At 39.7% G+C, this 23307-nt stretch overlaps 1 protein-coding gene across 11 annotated transcripts in view; it reads right to left on the reverse strand.

Moving 5' to 3' along the window:
* Positions 1 to 6369: 6369 nt before the first annotated feature.
* LOC136876394 (ipis-1) overlaps positions 6370 to 23307 on the reverse strand; it is a 121488-nt gene continuing 104550 nt past the window's right edge. For 3 of the 11 annotated variants that reach the window (XM_067150327.2, XM_067150321.2, XM_067150325.2), the window contains exon 9: positions 12046 to 12184. Coding sequence is in view for 3 of the 11 variants with exons in the window: in XM_067150333.2 (XP_067006434.2) it covers positions 6448 to 6578 (131 nt within the window). In the remaining 8 variants the exon portion in view is untranslated. Of the gene's footprint in view, positions 6579 to 11933; positions 12185 to 13322; positions 13566 to 23307 lie in introns of those variants that run through there. The other 8 variants (XM_067150333.2, XM_067150330.2, XM_067150329.2 and 5 more) reach the window with 8 other exon arrangements.

Genomic DNA, 23307 nt, shown 5'->3' on the forward strand with positions numbered 1-23307 from the left:
GGCTGAAGGTAACAATATGTCATCTGTGCACAATATGACTATGCCCTTTTAGCGATCTTTTACCTTGCGAAATACGGGTCTTCCCAACTTAAGTACTCTACTGTAACCTAATTTGTCAAAGTAAGAAGGTCAGCCGACTAACCAGATCTTGTATAACAAGAACGACCAGTTTTGTTATGGTTTGTCCAAGTAAATGGATGTGCTAGATCTGTGGGGATAAGGACCGGTCTTTGTATGATTTGTCTAAGTAAGAAGGTTTACAATATCTGTAGTAACTAGCTGTGTCCTGATTTGTCTATTAAGAGAGTCTACCCGATGTGTGGCCAGAACGATCAGTTGTGTACTGATTTGTCTAAGAATTGGGTTTAAGAGATCTTGTGTAGTGGGAAAGAACATCTGGGGACTGTTTTGTCTAATTAAGTGGACCTAACAGATCTTTCGTTGTGGAAAGGAACAGTTTTATTCTGATTTGTCTAAGAAAGTGTGTCTACCAGACCTTGTGTAGTGAGAAGGACCAGTTCTATTCTAATCTGAAGTAGGCGGAAATATTTGAAGTCATGTTCTAGTTAAAACTTCTCGTGTGCTGTGTTAAAGACATAAGTTTCCCGCTTACAAGCTGTACGTGTTTGCACGTGCCATTAATCATCGTAAAGGCGACAAGATCATCAAGCGAAAGGACGACAGCCAAAATATAAGTTAATCATATATTGTATGGAAACTGTTTACACCTTCAAGAATTTAAATTATATTTTCTATTAGAGCAAAACTAGCGGACTACTACTTTAAAATCATTCCAATCTCTCTCAATGTCTCGTAAAGGTTATAATTATTAATCCATAAATGATCATATCAGTATTTTACGCCAACGTCGCGTAACATTTAGTGTTATTAGCTACCGTCCTTAGGGGTAGGGTTCGATTCCTGTCTTTCTTAATTCATTTTCCTCAAGGGCAGAATCCTGGGGTGCGTGATATTGAATCTGGGATACAACTAGGAAGGAGAACCAATACATCGCCAAGGTTGCCTCACCTGCTATACTGAACTGGGACCTGGTGGGAGATGGAGAGATCTGAAGGGATGGACAAGGAAGCGGCCGTAGCCTAAGTTAGGTACCATCCCGGCATTTGCCTGCAGGATGACTGCTACGACTAGATGGCTGGGGTGGCATTTCTTTTAACGGAGGGCCCCCGTAGCCCGCTCCCCCGGCGTGGCAATCGACACAATCTACATTGCCTCCGACATGCTATTAGTTCTACGTAGAAAGAGATAGCAGGGAGAGTGGGAAGTGATACAAGGAGTATCTGCCTGTTTCCATGTTAAACACGTTACCAGGAGAGTTTGTATTGGTAGGACGGTGTTAAGTTATGGTATTGAAGGGTCAGGGAAAAACCACATAGGCAGAACGTACTGTTGTTACTCGGTGGGGAGGGAGAGCCGTGTTCCCCTCCGGAATGGCTAGTCGAGTATGTCACGCTGGGAGGAGCAGTTCCGGAGGGGTGAAAATCTTAATGTGCAAGCATGAGGCCAACTCATCGCACAGCATATCAGTGCGACATTCCTGACCACCGCTGTAGTAAAGCAAAATTCTAAAAATACTCTTGAACTTCTACGTCACTCGTCACCTCAAAACTTACTAATATCGGTGGAATATATACACTAGATCTTGAGAACACTTAACATCATTCATAATCACGAAGAGTCAGCTTACATTTTTATCGTGAAAGTCTGAAATTAGCTTCTTTACACAAAAGATTAAACGGTTCTCGTCTCTCCGCGGCAATCCCTATTCACACTCTTTAGGTTACTTTCTTCCTCGAGGTAAATTAATGTTGTTATGCGAAGGCTGATTGTCGAATACGGTTGAATAACTATCAGGTGACAATTTAAGATATTTCCTAGGAGTACGAATTCATTCACTATTCTAAACGGGAAAAATATATTATTTAGCGGACAACCAACTTAAGAGTCAAATGTTTATGCACACAACGCGATCGATCCTTGGAAACCTAATATAAATGGACACTACATTCTATAACACCATGACTCAAACACAACGATACAGACATACTTAAACTAAACGGCACTACGTGCAAACACGAAATAATTAACCTTCAGGTATTTTGAGCTTCCACGTAAAAGCCCCTGGTTACTCAAATACGTCTTTATCAGTATTCAAAATCACGAAGTAGGCCTTTGATCGCAAACAGACTCAAAATAATGATTTCACAATTATTATTTAAACTCGTAACAGCGATCACATTCAACCTGTGCATGGCCTGCGTTCACGGCCATATTGCCGCTAATCGAAACCTGCCTTAAGGTCTGAATATTGTAGTCGGTCTTGGTTAGTGCTACAGTCGTTCTCTTTGGCTGGCTATACTGTGATGACGCCATGTTCGTTACTAAGTCTTTAGAGAGCACTATTTGTCACTAGTGGCGCTGTGTTGTGCAGGACTCCACTCGCTTTGATCAGGTAATAACTATTTACCCCATCCGCCACGCATTGAATATTGACAAATCCAATTTAGGTTTCATGTTGGTTTCAACCATTCAAGGTCGACTATCACTGAAATACTATTGAAATGAGATTATCGCACCTGATATGCAACAGTTTGGAAATTATCGAAGGTGATTCGCATTTTTTTATGTGTAACCTAATGCGTAGTGTTTACAAGGCAGTGAGTAAATAAAATAAGGCGTCAATTACAAAAAGATTTTCAGAATCGACATTATCACACTGGTATGCAATAAATTCAAATACGAGTGCATAATATTATGTTAAATACCTAAGATATTTTCATTATATTAATACTGTTTTTAAAACATTTCATTCAGTACATACCAAATACTATACGTGTTCCCAAAACGTCCTCACCTGTATTTATAACAGATTATCGACCTATTTTCATACTTTCGCCTCTCTCCAAGCCTCTTGAACGCATATTACACGTGAAATTAACTGACTATATAAATAAATACAAACTATTTGACCCTTCACAGTCGGTTTCAAAAAGGGACACAGTACGGCCACTGCCCTGCTGAAGGTTACAGACGACAAGACGCGCTATGGACGAGAGGCAGGTGACGTTACTTACACTTCTTGATTTTAGCAGCGCCTTTGATACAGTAAAATAATATAGATGTACTGGTTGCTAAACTGAAATCACTTCACCTTGGGCAGACAGCTCTAGAATTCTTTCTCTCATATCTTATGGAACGAAAAAACTCGTAATTCTTCAGAATAGGTCATCTGAATTGGTAATGAAATATTTAGGACTACCACAAGGCTCAGTACTTGGGCCATTCTCTTTGTTATCTATATCAATGATATCTCGCGCGGCTGCGACACTGTAAATACCACTTGTATGCTGACGATCTACAAATCTATTATGACTCCAAAATTTCGGACATCAATCAAGCATTAGGTTATATGAACTCCGACTTAAACAATATCTGTGCATACGCTCATGAAAACTATATTTCATTCAATCCATCAAAATCTAAAGATGTTATTTCTGGGCAGATGAAACAAATCAGTGCGCTAACATCTCAAAACATTCCTCCACTAACTTTATCTGGTAAAATTATTCGTACGAAACCTCAGTAAGAAATCTTGGTGCAATTATAAACGACAATCTTAACTGGGGAGAGCACATTACCAATGTCTGTAGAAAAGTGTATGCCTCCCTTCATCCACTAAAATAATCACGAAAATATGTTGCCACTAAACATGAGAATTAGGCTTATAAATATTCTTCTTCTTTTACTTTTACTACCGCTTTTTCCCACACCTGTGGGTTCGTGGGTGCGACTGTGGCGCACATGTGGATTTGGCCCTGTTTTACGGCCGGATGCCCTTCCTAAAGCCAACCCTCTATGGAGGGATGTAAGCACTATTGCATGTTTCTGTGGTGGTTGGTAGTGTGGTATGTTGTCTGAATATGATGAGGAGAATGTTAGGACGAACACATGCACCCGGTCCCCGAGCCAGAAGAATTAATTAGAAGTGATTAAAATCCCCTACCTGGCCGGGAATCGAACCCGGGACCCTCTGAACCAAAGGCCAGTACTCAGACCGTTCAGACAACGAGTCGGACAGGCTTATAAATACTCTTATCCTTTGTTGTGAATGGAGCTGGAATATGGAATTCTCTCCCCCACAACATTAGAGCCATAAAACGCTTAAATTCCTTAAAGTCGTCTTGCCGTGAGCATCTCCTCAATGTGTGTCTCAAGGCTGAATGAATCTTGTGGAGTGAATGTGTGTGTGAATGTACGTTTACTGTACTTATGTTATATTGTATCATTCAACTTTTAATTTCTAACGATAGTTTTAGGACATGACTAAAATTATTTATAGTGCTTATGTTATGTTACATTTTTCATATTTTGTTTGTAGTTTGTAATGGTAGTTTTAATATAAGATTCTGAATATTTTTCTCAGATGTAATGTTACTTTTTTAATATTGTGTTTCTAGTTTGTAATGGTAGTTTTAATATAAGATTCTGAATATTTTTCTCAGATGTACACTGTTAATGAAGTGTGGTTAAGTGTAAGAGGGGACAATAAGTCCTAACTTCGCCACTATAAATAAAGGCAAATATAATATAATAATTTCATTCGTTATATTATTACACTTCAAAATTGTCCAGTACGATGCTATTCATGTCTCTCTACATATCATCGGCCACTTACAAATAAAGTGGTACAGAACTGGCTGTCTAACGTGACTTTCCTTTCACCTATAGTCAGACATGTGCCGGGTGTCATCACGAAAACCCAGTGCCCGCGTGGTGGCCATGATCGTTAAGGCATCAAGTCTATATGGTTTGATACCGTAGCTAGTCGGTTCCAGTCCCGTTGGTGGAAAATAACCTTCACAATTAGAACGTTGGCCGACAGGGTGAGAGAGGTGGTAGTATACAATTCCTAATCATTAGATCGCGTGCCAAAAGCGTGAAATCACTTCCAAACCTCTCCGCAGTGCTCATATAGTGCAAGGGTGCATAACACTGTTGATGGTGGTTCGTCCGTCGAATGGTGACGTTAAGCCTTGATCAGATCCCTTGATGCTATTCGACAGGAGTAGGCTATGTACTACTGGTAGGAGCTATTATTATAACTCGTATTAGTTTAAAATCCTTATTGTCTCGTGAGTAGCCTCGCGATTCCTGGCAATCACAGTACATCTGGTGATCACCAGATCACTGCGGGATGGGCCCACTATTATTATCGTGAGTAGCCTCGCGACAACAGGCTCCACCGGGCAGTGATCACTGCGGGCTGGGCCCACTATTATTGTCGTGAGTAGCCTCGCGACAACAGGCTCCACCGGGCAGTGATCACTGCGGGCTGGGCCCACTATTATTGTCGTGAGTAGCCTCGCGACAACAGGCTCCACCGGGCAGTGATCACTGCGGGCTGGGCCCACTATTATTGTCGTGAGTAGCCTCGCGACAACAGGCTCCACCGGGCAGTGATCACTGCGGGCTGGGCCCACTATTATTGTCGTGAGTAGCCTCGCGACAACAGGCTCCACCGGGCAGTGATCACTGCGTAGGGGTCCCACTATACTTGTCATAGCTTGTTCATTACTAATAACTGTAGATTAGATTTATTCACAGGGCTAACGGCTCTCCGGAAGTGAGTTGCCGTGAGCCATTTGTTTCCAATTTCTAATCGAATTATTTTGTCACTGTGCATAATCAAGGGAGTTTATAAATTCTGTACTTGCTTAGACTATTATGGATTTGAACACTGTATTGGGCGAAGGGCTGCAAGGTTCAATAAATCCTTCTGGTATTCTATTCTATTCTGGAGTAGGCTACGTGCCGACCCTCTCCTTACATTGTCATCATCATCATCCTCATCATCATCATCATCATCATCATCATTACCTCACACCCAGAACCACACGTTACCCATGGGACGTCAAATACACAGACCTGCGCCAGCCGAAACAAACATGTCCTCAGTCACTTCCGGTAAGATCACACGCTGAATAAAATCAATTAATTAAATGGAACAGTTCCACACACAATCCCACCCCGTCCGCATCCATATTTTTGTACCAATTGTAAATTAGATAATTCGATCTTTTTACTTGCTCAGTAACTTACTTATCCTCATAAGGACGTCTTCAAATGTAGACGAACTATAATCGGAACTAAATTCTTAAATCACCGAACATAACCTGAACTTTATTTACTTCATTTATGATATATTTAATGTTATTTTTTGTATTTATTATTTATTTGAAAGTTGATCTTCCTAGAGCACAACAGATATGTCCTGTCTTATAACGTCAGAGCAGGTTACACAGAATATCAAAATGAAAACCAACACTTAAAATATTGTAACTAAACGTTTATTTTTAAGGATACACGTATGATTATCGTATCGCAGATGAATATCATATATTCACGCTGAACGACTGACAACGTGAATTAGCTAGGATTTAACACTCGTCCCAAGAATAATATCGTCCCTGTAGTGTCATCCACGATCATGAACAGGAATGGATGATCAGCACTGAAGAAGTTGAAGTTTCTAGCCGATGAGCGTCGAATGTTTAAATCTGAAACAAAGGTGAATTATATGTGTGAACGTCGAATTTACGAAACGTACATTATCTTTCAAATTTCAATATCTCTATTACTCCTCTCCACCTAATCGGATTACTGATAATAAAAGAAGGTGGCTTAAATCCAACTTCCGCGTCGGGGAAAGGATAGCATTGGTAGGAAGAGAGACGACGATGAATTTTTGCCAGCAGGGTACGATATTTGGTGGTATACCATGCATAATCACTAGATTGAGTGCCAACAGCCTGGATTCAATTTCAAATCTCTCTATATCGTCCATATGGTGTATGGCGCTCTTGATGATTCGTCCGTCGGATGACGATGTGCTTGGTGCTTTTCGACAGGAATAGGCTGTGTGCGGCAGCGGGTTTCGCTCTTTCCCTTTCTACCGACTTCCCCTAAACTCAGCGTGAATAAAAATATTTATAACTGTGGTCATGATCGATACAGAAATACCACTCTTTGTTTCTGTTTTAATTCTGAGCAATGTACAAACAAAACTCTTAATTTATATAGGACGTTTGTCATGTGTGTGTGTGTAGTGTGTGTTTCTTTGAACGATATGAGAGGTGTGTACATGGAGTTACGTGGTAATAAGACATCAAAATAATGTTATTTGAAGCAGCGAACAGTACATCAGAGTTGCATACCTGGTCCTCCGGTCCTGATTCAATGATGGTATTTCGAAATTTATGTCGTACTATTATACATGCGATATTTAACTGTCGGAAATAGTCAAGATGATCATGGCGATATATTACGTGAGGTGGGAATGCAGAGACGGCATTTTCTTTTTTATGTAGTTGGGTACGGAACAACAGTACTGTAATCAGGCGGAGAAAGAATTCAGCTCTATATTAATCACTCTGTTTATCCGTATTAACATCAGTGTCTTCTGTATGTATGTATGTACCTAAGTATGTATATAGGTATCTATGTATTTTTTGTACTTTTTAATCATTTATTAACATTATAGAAAGTAATACTACATGCTTGTATATACATAAAAAAGTCATCTCCGTACAGGTCATGAAGGCCCCTAGAGGGATGGAAGGTAAGGCATCCACCATCCGTAACCTCGGCACTTGTTGGGGTAGAGTGATTAGCTCTACGCCCGGCCGCCTTTGCCCCCAGGAATTAACCTAGTACTCATTTTTGGTGTAGGCTGAGTGAACCTCAGGGCCATGTACACCTCTGGAAGTGGAAATCCGGTTTCTTAAATTTTACGACTTCCTGACGGGGAATCGAACCCACGTCCTTCCGGGTGAACCGAGCACGCCTTTACCGCCTCGGCCAGGCAGCCCCTGTATATACATAATTACAGTACTAATTAATACCCTATATACAATTATTTATACATGACTTTTGTAAATATTACGCTTAACTGATATCTCGTTGTAAGATGTCAAAATTTATTTTGTTTACAAATTTATAAAAATCCTTTAGGTGATTGTTCACAAATTCGTATTTCTCCACCGACCAGTGGCCCACTGACTTTATAACACTTCTATAAAGTTCATCTCTCTCGGAGCTGAATAATTTACACTCCCAAAGAATATGATCAACTGTCTGATGATTTGTTTCACCGCACACACATGTAGGGTAATTTGTTATTTTGAACATAAAGAAATATTCATCGAATTTTCCGCGGTCTGTTGTCATAGCTGTCATATTACCTAGGTTTAGTTTAACTGTCAGTCTACTCCGTACATTAGGAAAGTATGATTTTGTTATGCTTCTACAGTATTTGTAGTGTTTTCCCATCCGCCCTCCCACAATCCATTCCTCACCGAGGGACAAGTTACTATTACTGTACATATCAGTCTGCGCTGATTATCCGTATGCGCCGGGTGCTATGTGACGTACCGATAACGGTGCGCTTAATTGCGCTCCTCCGTCGGTCTTTATATGGTTTATTCTTATGTCTTTTAAACGTGTTTTAAAACATTTAAGGTGTGTTTTACAATGTGATGTGTTTTAGTGTTATGTGTGAAGAGCATTTTGGGAATTATTCACCAAAAGCACCAGAGCATTGCTCGTGACCAGGCTGGCACAGCGAACAATAGGTTTCGGTATGTGGCAGTCCTGGGTGGTCGCCCATCCAGGTACTGATCACGACCGATGTTGCTTTTGGCATTGCAACGGGTCTATACCGGTGTGTTTCGCAGTGACTGACACATTCTCATTAGTGTGAGTGTGCGGGTGTTATAATTTAGAAAACAGCATTTGTATAAGCAGCGTTTGACTGTCGTTGGCAGCTGGCAGTATTTAGCCTTAGCGGTACACCTGCCTCGGTTTATTTAGTTCCAGTGCTTTTTGAAGAGGGGCCGAGGCGGTAAAGGTGTGCTCGGTCCGCCCAGAAGGACGTGGGTTCGAATCCCCGTCAGGAAGTTGTAAAATTTAAGAAAAGAGATTTCCACTTCCGGAGGTGCATATGGCCCTGAGGTTCACTCAGCCTACACCATAAATGAGTACCAGGTTAATTCCTGGAGGCAAAGGCGGCCGGGCGTAGAGCTAACCACTCTACCCCATCACGTGCCGAGGTTAACAATGGTGGAAGCCTTTACCTTCCACTCCTCCAAGGGCCTTCATGTCCTGTACGGTGGTGACTTTGCTTTGCTTTTTGAAGGCTTAATTCTTTAAGGAAGTGAGAACTTTTACCGGTGCTTAGCGGGTAGTGGTACTTTATTTTGAAAATTATGTGGGGGGGGGGGGGAATAGAAAGTCTGGTTTCTTCTTATATTAGTATATGGTGGTGATTGGGGTTGGGGTGGTCTGCTCTGGGTCGTGAGGTGATTAGCAGTAGTAATTGAAGTAGATTGTATGGATCTTCAATTGGGCGGTGAGGGGGGCGTGGGCGGGTGGACTGGGTTTGAGGGTGTGTGATTTTAAGTTTTAGGAGGGAACGGGGATGCGTATATGTGTGGGTAAGGTGACGATGTTGTCTATAGTGTTTCATAATTGCCTATTTAAGATATGGGCAGCCAGGGAACTAAGCAGCATGACTGCCTTGGCAGTTGGAACACACCGCCTGGTCCCCGAGGTACCTCGCAAACAGAGTGATGGTGAGAACAACCGCATCTGTTGCAGCCGGTGGATTCTGAACAGTTAACTGCAAAACGATAGAGCTTGAGGCAATTGAAACACTGTGTGACGAGGGTGGGACGTGGTGGAGTACGGCTTCGAGTCCCTGTGCTAGTTTTGTGTGTTGGCTCTGTCCGTGACTGGGAGGCAGTTTTTTAATCCTGCTCCTAGTCTGTGTACTTGAGCCTTGTGTGGTCGGATTCAGAGCTAATTCCGGAAATAGTTCAACCTCTGTCCTGACTGATATTTGTGTTGCGTAGTTGGCCAAGCCCACTGAAATGCATGCATCAACCGACCCTATGAGCAACATTTTCACACCATTCAAACCAGGGACTGGCTGCATAAGGAATCACATTTCTTGCATCGTTCATACCTCAGTCACTTTGATATTGTCAAAGTCAAGGATGAGATAGATCAATGAAAGTAAAAAAATTGCTCTAAACCATACCAGAAGACATAGTACACTGTAAACACTAGGTCTCGCCAGCAAAGACAGTATTGTCTCCTAATTAGAACAACCGGAGGACGTTAAAACTTGAATTACTCAAATATAGGCAGGTCCAATTCGTTTAAAGACCCCTCTGAATAATGTTACTGTACTTCAGATACGAATGTGAACTTGATTAGGACGGAATTAGAGAACGTCTTAACCGTATTACAAAGACTCTTGCCAAATGGCGAACATGGAGCGAACTTCAGAGAATCAGTACTCGAGAAGAAATTTATTGTTACGTAATCTGCACCCGTCAAAGTTATGCAATGAGACGAGATTGGTATGGAAAATTTTGAAAAACTGTTTCATTGAAGCTGCTATTTTAACTGGCTGTGGCACAAGAGAAACGGTCTTAATACCGATAATTCCTATGATTCCTTCAGAGTTTCCTTTTGATTTCAAACGAGTCCAATTTCCTGTAAGAGTCTGATTTGGCATGACAATAAACAAATAACATGGTCAGACACTATTGCGTTACTGGACTTGATTTCGGCGGAAAATATTTTTCTTATGGACAACTTTATGTGGCTCCTTTGCGTGTTACATCAATACGAATCTCTTCGTGTTCACTGCTGAAGGAATATCGACTAATGTCGTACACAAGGAAATATTATTAGTCCTCGGTTAAAAGTAGCCTGTTGTTGTTCTTTGAGTCATCAGCTGATTTGATGCAGCTCTCCATGCCACCCTATCCTGTGCTAACCTTTTCATTTCTACGTAACTACTGCATCCTACATCTGCTCTAATATGCTTGTCATATTCATACCTTGGTCCACCCTTGCCGTTGTTCATACTTCCCTCAAAACCCAACTGAAAAAGTTCTGGGTGTCTTAAGATGTGGTCCAATCATTCTATCTCTTCTTCAGGTCAAATTTAGAGAAATCGATCTCCTCTCACCAATTCGATTCAGTATCTCTTCATTCGTGATTCAAACTATCCATCTCGCCTTCAGCATTGTTCTGTAACACCACATTTCAAAAGCTTCTATTCTCTTTCTTTCTGAGCTATTTATTATCCATGTTTCACTTCCATACAATGCCACGCTCCATATGAAAGTTTTCAAAAACATATTTCTAATTCCTATATCGATGTTCGAAGTGAGCAAATTTCTTTTCTTAAGAAAACCTTGCTTGCGATAGTCTGCATTTTATGTCGTCCTTACTTCTACCATTATTAGTTATTTATTTTCATCCTTTACTCCTTCCCTAAGACTGTGTCCGTACCATTGAGACATTTCTCCAGATCTTCTGCAGTTTCAAATAAAATAACAATATCATCGGCGAATCTCAGGCCTTTGATTTCCTCTCCTTGGATTGCGATTCCGTTTTTAAATTCCTCCTTGATTTGCTTTACCATCTGCTCTATATAAACATTGAAAATGAAGCGAAACAAACTGCAGCCTTGCCTCACTCCTTTCTGGATTTTTGCTTCTTTTTAAAAGTCCTCGACCCTTATCACAGCAAACTGAATTAATAACTTCTCCCATTCAAAGCCATGGTGTGTAGCTAATTACGAATAATCTAGGAAATGTTCCTTTGCTCATAATCAACAATAACACTGCACTGAAAACCTGTTATTGATTGATGTCCCCTTTTTCATTTCGGCTGCAATTCCTCTATGATATATGGAATTACTGTTTCAGTTCTCGAAAACTAAACCATCCACAACGGATTCAGTACCGGTACCTACTATCCGAAATGACATTTATTAATTTAGAAGAGGTGTCATTTGAAGCACTTTCCCACACTACATCGAAAATGAAAGCCAACACTTCAATGATTGGAAATGAGCGTTTATTGTTGCCGCACATTCGTAAGTTATAAAATTATGATTGTTCTTTTATATAGAGGATGGAAATCACATGTTTACGCTTGATGATGGGCTGGATGAATTAGCTGGGATCCACTACTCGTCCCATGAACAGTATTGTCCCTGTTGTGTCATCCATAATCATGAACAGGAACGGACGGTCAGCCTTGAACAACATGATTGGTCTTGCAGATAGGGGTACAATTTCAAGATCTGAAACAAACGTTAAGTACATTAATTAATCATTGAATTTACAAAAAATAAAAACAATCTCTCTCTCCTTTCGTCCTGACATTAAATTGTGGTGACTGAAATCCAAATTCTTCATCGTTCAAGAATTGGACCAGTAGGAATGGGAACGAGCGCTAAGCAATCCCTGTACGGTACTTTCAGAAATATATTTTAATCAGGTCTTATCTCGGCACAGAGTGCAATTTAGAGGATGGGGATGGGGCTGTAGATTTAGTACGTTTACTACCTTCATAAGTTCATAAGCATATTTCCACTTATGCTCCGCACGGCTTCACTTCTAAACTGACAGTTACCAAAACACGTGAGTATCGTCTTATCTATGTTGCCAGCGCTCTAATGCTGCGAGCACAGCTGTAGCAATACGACCGCGGCACACAGCCCTCGTAAAATGCAATACCGTACTCAGTAAAGCTAATGAATCGGGAGTAAAAACAAATTCGCAAAAACTACACTTACTAACAATATCCGACACTAAAACGAAAGTACATTATCAATAATAAAAGTGAGTGAAGAAATAACAAATTACTCGCAACTAAAGAATGGCACAGGAAGGAGGTTATGGCCTACAAAGTAAACACTCCACTGATCTCAGAGTCACTTTCTTGCCGCTTGTATTTCTCGAACTACACTGGGACATGGTATACACAGGCAAACTAGATACACTAACCAACACACGGATGTAAATAAATTACAGCTACACTGAACTATTAAATCAATAAATAACCACAAGCTATCGTACTAACTTATACTATGCTAAACTGTAAACTACGCTATAGTAGAGAGATAAAGACGAGAGAAAACAGTAAGAAAAATAACATGACTGATTAAAATGGAAAAGATCGCGAATCGTACCATATACTATACACGTCGAGCGAGGTGCCTTAACCACGTGGTGAATGTACACAATACAGTTAGCAACTAAGTTTTGATATCGCCCTTAATCGATATAAATCGATATGAACGGCAGCTTAGGATTGGTTGGATATCTGTATTTCCACGCACAATCACCATATAGATCCAAAATCGGCCAAAATGTCAATTTATAATGTTTATAATGCTTGAAGCAGGTTCCACATGACATCAAAATGAAAGCCAACACTTTACATGGAATTGAGTATTTATTGTTGCTACACACTATTGTAAATTATACAATTAACATTGTTATATCGTGGATGGAAATCATATTACCATGCCGAATGACTGACTGTGAATTAGCTGAGATTCATCACTCGTCCCATGAATAAAATTGACCTTGTCTTATCATCCAGAATCATGAACAGAAATGGATGATCAGCGTTGAACAGGTGGATGGGTCTTGCTGACGGGGGTACAATTTCTACATCTGAAAGGAAAGTTCAGCTGTGAAACGTTGAATTTAGAAAAAGGAAAGGTGATCTTTTTAATTTCAACGTCCCTATCGTATTGCTGATAGTAAAAGATAATGACTTAAATCCAACTGTCTCCTCGTGCAAGGATTGGTTCAGAGCCCTACAGACGATCTGATTTGGTAAGGTAGTCAGGTGCTCGAATGGCGCGTCCACCTGACTTCACCCGACAAGAGTTTCGTCGGACGACACAACTACACAACTATCACACAACATGATTTAGAGCCTGATCTGACCAAATCGACCTGACTGCCTGACCAGATCAGATCGTCTGTAGGGCTTTCGTAGTTGGAGCTGATGCTGTTGTCCGTGGGGCTCCAAGCTGTCAGCCTTGGCAAAGCTTGCTCTAATGATGGTGAAACTTCGGCCACTCACAAACCCAGGACACGGCTCAACATCCCGAAGTACCATTGAGATCATTAGGAGGAGAAACATCCGGTAGTCAATTACTCTAACACTCTATTTTAGAGACACTTTCAGAAATGCATTGTCTTCCTAGTGGATACTAGTTACAGTGTGCTTAACTTTGTATGACTTCACCACTAGCACCCAGAAAATTCGCAACATTCTCTCTGCAGGTATACTCGTTACCTCATTTGCGGTGTTTAGGCGCATAAATAAAATGACAAGCCTAACAGTTATATAAAAAATTAAAAGTCGTTAGTGAGTCAGCGTTATGTCAGTTGCGAGTCAATTACGAGACGGTCGCGATTCTTGTGCGCCAGCGAGTAGCGTGATTATTAGGACGATCTTGGTTATGCGCAGGGCACAGATTGTTATGTAATATCAAAGTATCAAATATGTAAATAAAAATATCGTAGATACAAGTATGTGCCCGCGGCTTTGCACGCGTTTATTAAATCAATCATGTTAAATGTTTCTAAAACGTTTCATTAACTCAAGATCGGTCGAGGGGGAAGCGCAGCGCTAACAAAAGATTTTATCTGGCCACTGCTTGCTTTTCTTTTGTTCTGCTGACGTGTGCTGCTATCTAACTGACCGGTGATATGTCAACAATCGAATAGTGCTGTTAACGGCTGCCAAGTTGTCATCAGAGTGACCTAGACTGCTGCGCTAACACCTCGACCGATGGTGTTCGTTTGAATTCTAAGTAATGTTGTGTCGTGATTATTGAATTAGAAGAATTCGAGTAGTTGTTTTGAGTTCATTGTTTGCTATTTCAGTGCACGTGAAGTTACATGTAGTATTCATCAGGAACTATGGATCGTTCAGATGCTCAGGTAATCCAGTGGCTGTTGGAAGAATCTGATAATGACACTGAAATAGGCTCATCTGAAGAGTTAGATGATTCAGTTGATTCAGACGCAGAACAGTCAAATAACAGTGACCATGACAGTGGAAGTGAACAATCTGCCGGTGATGAGCAGGAAATAACAGACCTCGAGTGGAGTATATCGGTAAGGACCAACTGACCGTTTGGCATGCTCATGCATCACGCCAACGAGTACGTACGAAGCTCAGAAATATAGTTATTCATCCACCGCGAGTCAAAGGAGGAATTGTAAAAAACGCTAGCACTGTTCTTGATGCATGGGAAATATTTTTCCCTGACGAAGTGATTGAAGAAATTACATCGTACAAAAACGATTGCCTTCATAAAATTCGAAGTAACTACAGCAGGAAAAGTGGTGTTATAGATACAAATCCTGATGAAATAAGGGCAGTTCCAATTCTCTTGTATTTAGCAGGTGTGCAAAAATCGTCACACCAGATTGTGGAGGATTTATAGGATAAGTTTGGGACTGCTCCAGAATATTTTTGACTTACAATGAGTTACCGAAGATTTCTGTTACTGTTGCGAGGACTTCATTTTGATGATGAACGGACAAGGTTGACAAGGAAAGCACTTGATAGACTAGCCCCAATCAGAAGGTTTCGTAGCAAGGTGTGTGAACAGCTACAGCATTTCTGAATACGCTACAGTTGACGAAATGCTTCAATCATTTCGTGGTAGATGTGCATTTAGGCAGTTCATGGCAAGGAAGCCGGCCAAATATAGCATAATAAGGCATTATAAGTTACGTTACTTTTGGTTTTGAGGCCAAATGTGATAAAAATAAATTAAAGTGCTCCGTAAGGTGACAAAAGAATAAAAATAGAAACTTCCTAGCAAGATAATTTCCGATTGATATACACAAGAAAGACGGAAAGTTCTTCTTCATCAGCGTGAGTGCCGCGCTTACACCTCGACCGATGACGTGACGTTTCTAAGATCGACCGATGTTGGATTAAATGCAAAAGTAAACTCTATTGATCAACATATATCGCTTCAATATTGGTCGTTTTCTATTATTTTAATATTTCACCCCCTTTCCACCCCCGTCCGTAGGGGTATCTTACCCAACAGTTTTCTTTCCCATACTTACCTTCTTTCATATGAGTTATCATGTTTGGTTCAGAGCTATGCTGGAACATGCACAAGTACATCCATGATCTCGGTCATCTGAGATATTCCTTTCATCCTTTCTAACCCCCATCCCGATTGGGAATGAACTTTGGCCCAAACTCCATCCAGAGTGTCACGGTTCACCTCAGCTACCCCACGATTATCGTTCATTTTACGGATTTTTACATTTCATCCCTTTCTTTAGGGGTGCTAGGGCTTTGTTGCCCCTACAGTAATTTTTTCCAGATAGCAAGTTATATGTGTATCTTGTTTGGTTGAGAGCTATGCTGAAAGATACACACATTCATCCGTAATCTGTCATTTTCTGCATTTTCTTTCTTCACTCCTTCTCACCCCATATGCAATGGGGATTGAACTTGGACTTTTCAATGTTATATACTTTTTGTCAGAGGAATAATAATAATAATAATAATAATAATAATAATAATAATAATAATAATATGAAGAAGGGGGTGGCCTATCTCCAATCCTCTTTACCTGCCTACTCGAAAAAGTCATTCGTGAGTGGACGAAAATGCTAAAGGATGGCTCTGGATTGAGAATAAGCTACAAGAAAGACAAGTTAACAGTCAACTGTTTAGCCTTCGCAGGCGACCTTACACTCCTGGCATCCAGTGTAGAGGAAGCTATCCATCAACTATCCTCTCTCGACCACATAGCAGCTAAAGTAGGGCTGAAGATCGCCATCAACAAAACACAGTTTATCACCGACATTAAAGATGCACTAAATCAATCCCACTGGTGGACAAAACAGTACAAAGGACTAACTCCTTCAAATACCTAGGAAAATGGATAACCCCAAACATGAATGAAGATCAGGCCATGAACAGCAGATGCATCAAATTGGAAAGCGCCTACCACCTATGTAAGAGTATGTACAAATCCAAATCCCTCTCCCTCTCAAAATCAGGCATTACACTACCGTAGTGAGACCGTCGGTACTATGCTTAAACATGGTAAGCAAAGGGCAACTTAGAAAATTGGAGCTGAAGGAAAGGAAGATCCTGAGAAAAATCATGGGCCCTATTAAAAAAGAAGGCAAGTACAGAATCAGGCACAACAACGAACTGTACCAACAATTGGAGAGCATTACAACATTTATGAGGAAGAGGAGACTGAACTTCTATGGTCATGTCATAAGAATGGACAATCAGAGGCTCATCTCCAGAATCTTCCACACCATCTCTAGAGGGAAAGCGACTAATGCCAAGTGGGCAAGACTCGTCAGAAAAGACCTTCAAGAATTGGACATTGCCCCCAGTGAAATTTATGACAGGAATAGGTACAGAACGTTGAGCAGAACATCAAACTCTCTCCAGTCACTAACAGAAAAAACAGTACGTCCGGGAGGAGGTGTTAAATGGACTCAGGAGCGAAAAGACATTCACAGTGCAAGAATGAAGGAGTACTGGTCAAAGAAGAAAGCTGCTAGAGATAAGAACCACGTGGTCCTTAGCAGGTCCTAACGGAACTTTAAAATATGAAGAAAAGTTTTAAGAAACACATCATAATCTTCACATACTGTTGCTTAGGCAACCCACTGATCAGACTTGTCATGCGGTTTACTTACCTTCCCCTACTTTCTATTTTTTTTTTCATTTCATCCTTCTCATGCCCCTATGCCGAACTACCCATCAGATTTCTTTCAAATCACTTCCTAAACCCTACCAGGAGTAATAAGAACAAATTGTGAAATTTTCAACCAGACTGCTCCAATAGTTTTTGAGTCCATTTGAGACATACAAATAAACAAACATTGATTTAAAGAGATGTAAGACAGTGAAATATGTAATATTCATGAAATAAATAATAGTACTGATGCATTAAATTTACAAAAATGTTCGTATTGTATATTCCTTTAATTATGACTTGTGGTTATGATATAAAACAATACAATTGTTTTAAATACCTCCACGTTTTATGATAAAATCATCGTTGTTTCTTTTGATAATTTATATATTCTACTGCATTCTAATTTTTGACAGTACTGAATATTGAAATTAAAGGCATAATCAAAATACATCTAATATTTAAAAATAATGTTATGCACTGTAAATCGGGGAGTATATTACACAATGTAATCTCCTGTTGCCCTCATGCCGTGAAAATGAAATGCATAAGTGTTATTAAGAAAGTTAATATAGAATCTGTCTTTAAACCCCTATTAAGTAACAGAATTAGTACGGTAACATTTTTATCGTGATGCGCAGTGTGTCACCAAATACTACTCCATGTCTTCCATTGTGATATTTGGCGCTAATCCGATAAAATTCTCTTGCAGGCTGAAAAGGACTGTTCAAGACCGCAGGAAGTCGCTGGAGCATATTTTAAAAGATTAAACCAAATGGTCGAAATATCTTCCAGAGGCTATTCTTGTTCGCCACTAATGATCTTGCAAACAGATAAACAGATTTCGTTATGCAGTCTGCTAGAATGACCAGTGAAAGGCACCTAGCCACCCCAGATTCTTAGAAAGGATTACCACTGTTGAGGCGCTCGGACCTACTGTATTTCACAAACAAAGGGTTATAAATGCGCCCATTTTAAAGAAATTTTAAAGTTAACTTAACCCGAGAATGGTGGCGCTGGGTCACCATGACCAAACACCACATATTTCTGCTTTTATTTCCTCAATCGGTCAGTAACTACACTTCACCCTCCTAGTAGCTCTCTGGTGGCCCCTTCCCTACACAAGCCGACCACCATATCTCAGTTCGCGCTCATCCCTTCTGCAGCGTTGACATGTCCGGGTCACAGTGACCCATTGCCACTAGTTTCGTGTGCAGTTTGTGTCCGCTGTCATATTTTTAATTTGTTCTTACATTTGCATTTTATAAACATGTTATCACTAATTTAGCGTCAATCGATGCTCATGTAGTGTTTTCTTGAAATGACACTTATATGGTTCATAAGAAGTTCCGGAAGTTATTAGGAGAGGAAGTGGTTGTAGATTTTATAAGATTGAGACTGCAGCAGACGAGTCTGACAAAGAGATTGAGGTCCGAAATTTATACTCAAGGAAGTTGAGCGAACCCATCCAAAGGTAACAGATCATTCAGGAAGACCCTCGAAAAAGGAAGATATCTGAGTTTTGTCCCAGCAACAACGACACAAAGACATATCATTCCTGTCCATCTTGTAACAAGTGTGTTTGTGGAAATCACGGGAAGCTGGTGTGTAATTACTGCGTGTAGTGCACACAAATGGACCTTGGTTGTCTAAGGGCCGGTTGCATAAAAGTTAATCTAAGTTCAACCACCTGAAACTGATCTCCAGTCAAGCTGAACTTAGAATTTTGGTTGTATAAACATTAATCCAAGATCATGTCTTCTTGATGGAAGATCAAATCTGACTGGTGAATTTTCTCAGATTAACCTGGTTGAACTAAATTCAGCAGAAGGAATATAATTATTATTTTTGTGAGAAATAAATGTTTAGGTGTCTATAATATAATAACAAAGAAAATAATAAATAGGCCTACTGTTGATTAAAGTAAAATGGCAAGTAATGCTAATTGTAATTTTTTGAACAATAATCCTACTATTAACAAGTTGTTTGTTCTCCACTGTTTTGTGCTTAGGGCCTATAGGTTATGCTATTTTCAGATTTCAGATTACTCTGACGTTTCATCTGAGAATGGAGAGTTTGAACTCCAAAGAGCTCCTCGCGTGTTTCAACATAGAAGGAATCCCTTGTTAGAACTAAATGATCGACAATTTAAAATACGGTTTCGATTAGGAAAACGTGTAGTTGAAGAACTAGAACAAAGATTACATCTACAATTAAGGACACAAACTAAACGAAATCATGCACTGAATTCAATGTTCATGATCCTTCTCACACTAAGATTTTACGCAACTGGAACCTTCCAAATAGTAATTGGAGATGTATTCAATGTAAATAAAGGAACTGCAAGTAGGACTATACACAAAGTCACTGGAGAGATTGCAGCTCTAAAACCTCAATTCATCAAGATGCCTGCTGAAGTGGGTGAAGTAAGAAGGACATATCTTTTTCCTCTTTCTTAAAATTTGCAGTATGCGTCTTCTTGTTACTCATCTTTCTTCTCCATTTTGCGGCTTTGTTTACATATCGCAGACAAATGAATGTCGAATGGCGTCGAGAATTGTCGATCGTTTCTATCTAAATCGCATGTTCGATACAACTCGATTCGATACAATCGCAATTATCTCTCTTGTTTAGCGATGTTGTCAACTCTGTTTCGTCGACCTTAGATAAAAATTGAACTTGGTTCAGTGATCTCAGATTAGTGTTATACAACTCACACAGAGAAAAGAACGAAGTTCATTTCCGATCTTCGATCAAAACTGAACTACAGTTAGCGATTTTTATGCAACCGGCCCTAAATGTGACAACTAGAAAGGACATGTTTATAATAGTATTCCTGAACACCAAGCATTTTTGTACTTTTACGAGCTAGTTCTAATAGGTGTATTTTTTTTTTGCTAGGTGCTTTACGTCGCACCGACACAGATAGGTCTTATGGCGACGATGGGATAGGAAAGGCCTAGGAGTTGGAAGGAAACGGCCGTGGCCTCAATTAAGGTACAGCCCCAGCATTTGCCTGGTGTGGAAATGGGAAACCACGGAAAACCATTTTCAGGGCTGTCGATAGTGGGATTCGAACCTACTATCTCCCGGATGCAAGCTCACAGCCGCACGCCTCTACGCGCACGGCCAACTCGCCCGGTCTAATAGGTGTAACTTTGCAATCTATTTCCTTCTGATTTAATAATGTTGTTGTAGACTGGTTAATAATTACGTTTCCTTTTTATTTTTATTTGACAACGTCTGTAAATGTATGTTAATGTGTATGATTTATATAAACATAATTGGTTTTAAAAACATCCACATTCAAAACATTGGGCCATGGTGACCCGGTGCCACCATTTTTGTATGCAGTAAGGGCGCCACTAGTGCCATGTTAAGCAGCTGAAATATAAGTTATTCCAAACGAGATGAAATTCGCCATTTATTTTACTATAATCCGAAAATTAAACGAACTGACAGAATTTTAATTTGTTTAAATAATTACCTACATATATACAGAAATGTTACATTCTTCACGTAATATGTAAAAATATGATTGCGTGCTCAAGCGACCGTCAGCCTCGTCGCTGCTCCTTCGGTATGAAAGAGGATGACTAAGCCAGCTCGGGTAACTTCCCAGCCCGCCTGAAGACATACCACGGCCCTTTCTCTATTGTTCCCTTCCTCTAGTTCCACCATGCGATTTCTGGAAGATATGACAGGAAAGTTCGATCTCCAGATGAACCCTGACTGTTCTAGTGGCCCATCATCGAGGTATAAATACAAGGCCCATGCGAGCGAGCTGTTGTTTTGGTGTTGGAGAGACCAGTGTGTAGGTGGAGACGAAAGAACGGAAGACGGTACTATGTGTTCGTATATTTCTGTGAACTGATAATTAGCGAGTGTGAAGGTAAATGGACCTGTGTTAATGTTCGCTGTTGTGAGTATCGTCCTGCTGCTGAATACTGTTGAGCTGTTTAGTTGTTCACTGCATGTGACTCTGTGAATTACTGGACTATCTGTGGAGTCGAACTAACGAACAGCCATCGTGTGTTGTGTAGCCAGTGGACTGTGTTCAAATCTAGCGGTCTACACACAGCTGCTGTATGAGTTGACTGGACTTGGGGAAGTGAAAGCAAAGTTTTGCGTCCCCTAACAACAACGGGCCGGACCACCTGCGGTGCTATAAGGAAGAGGAACTTGTGAACAGACTTGTAATTAGTAAGTGTGGCCATTCATAACTGGTTACAATTGTGTGTGTTTAAATATTTTATTTATTTATTTATTTATTTATTTATTTATTTATTTATTTATTTATTTATTTATTTATTTATTTATTTATTTATTTATTTATTTATTTATTTGTGAAGCATGTCTGTAACAGTGTTGCACTCCAATTACGACAGACATTATGCCTACAAAATATAATACTATGATATATAACGCAAAACAGAAAAAGATCACGAAAAATTAACAACAGATTTTGAAAAATTATAATAAAAACAAATTTAGAAGAAAAATGGCAAAAACAACAATAGGTTATATACAGATCAGAATTAGATAGTGCTGCAATTACTGACTCCTGATTACATAAGTAGGAACTAAAAATGTATGTGCAGGCACACAAGTATGCGAACAGGTCAGGTGCATGATTAACAGTATAAAAATAATATCTCGAAGTTTATACACAACTGAATTGCATTTGTATTATTGATAAAGAGACAGTGTATTGAAATTTTCTTTTTAAGAGATGCTATTTGTGAAGATAGTTTAAGCATATTCACTAAAGAAAATCACTCGACAATTTTTGAAGTCTGTTAGGGACATTGAGACATCTATGTCGTGGTTTTCAAATAGGTCATTAAACGTACTACACATACTTCCTAATGGCGAATTTTTATGAATTAATATGTTGGATAAGGGATTGTAAAAGTACGTTCGGCTACGCAAGTTTGATTTGCTTACGTTAAAATGTATCCTGGCTAGTAGATCACCACTATCTATAACGCCATTTATAATTTTGTGTAGAAACAGTTGTTGATATAATTCTCGGCGAGCGTTTCATGAATTGTAGTTAAATTCTTCTAATAAGTGACTGATTATGCTTCATGTAATAAATAAACCTAAGAATCGCTTTTGAACCTTTTCAATTTTATTTATATATGATTTGTAATTTGGCATCTATATAACGGATGCATATTGTAATTTTGACCTCACGAATGAGTTATAGAGAACACATAAAGTCTTAATGTTATTTATGTCCTTCCCGTTTCGTATGATAAAACCTAGTTGTTTCAGTGTTGTATCTACTATTATTTCAATATGTGCACTGAATGATTAGTTACTACTCATTGTAACTCCTAAGTCATTTACGGACTCGACTCGTTTTAGATTCTGTCCGTTCATGAAGTATTCACACTGAAAAGTATCATTTGCCGTACAATAAGTCATCACGAAGCATTTGCTGATAAGTTATCATGTGTGTGTGCATTTAATAGGTCATCCTGAAATAAATTAGAGTAATTAAACAGATGGAGTTTTATTCGTAACAATATGTAATATTACTAGTAATATGCAGAAAAATGTAAAATGAAACACAATTCACCGACATTTTTAATTTTCAGGTAACTACAAGTGGAAAAATGGAAAATGTAATTACATAAGAATCCGGTCCTTGTTATGAGGCATGTGATAATCTGGGAAGTGAACGGTTCTGAAAC

The sequence above is a fragment of the Anabrus simplex genome, chromosome 6 (genome assembly GCF_040414725.1).
Source record: "Anabrus simplex isolate iqAnaSimp1 chromosome 6, ASM4041472v1, whole genome shotgun sequence".
NCBI lineage: Eukaryota > Metazoa > Arthropoda > Insecta > Orthoptera > Tettigoniidae > Anabrus > Anabrus simplex.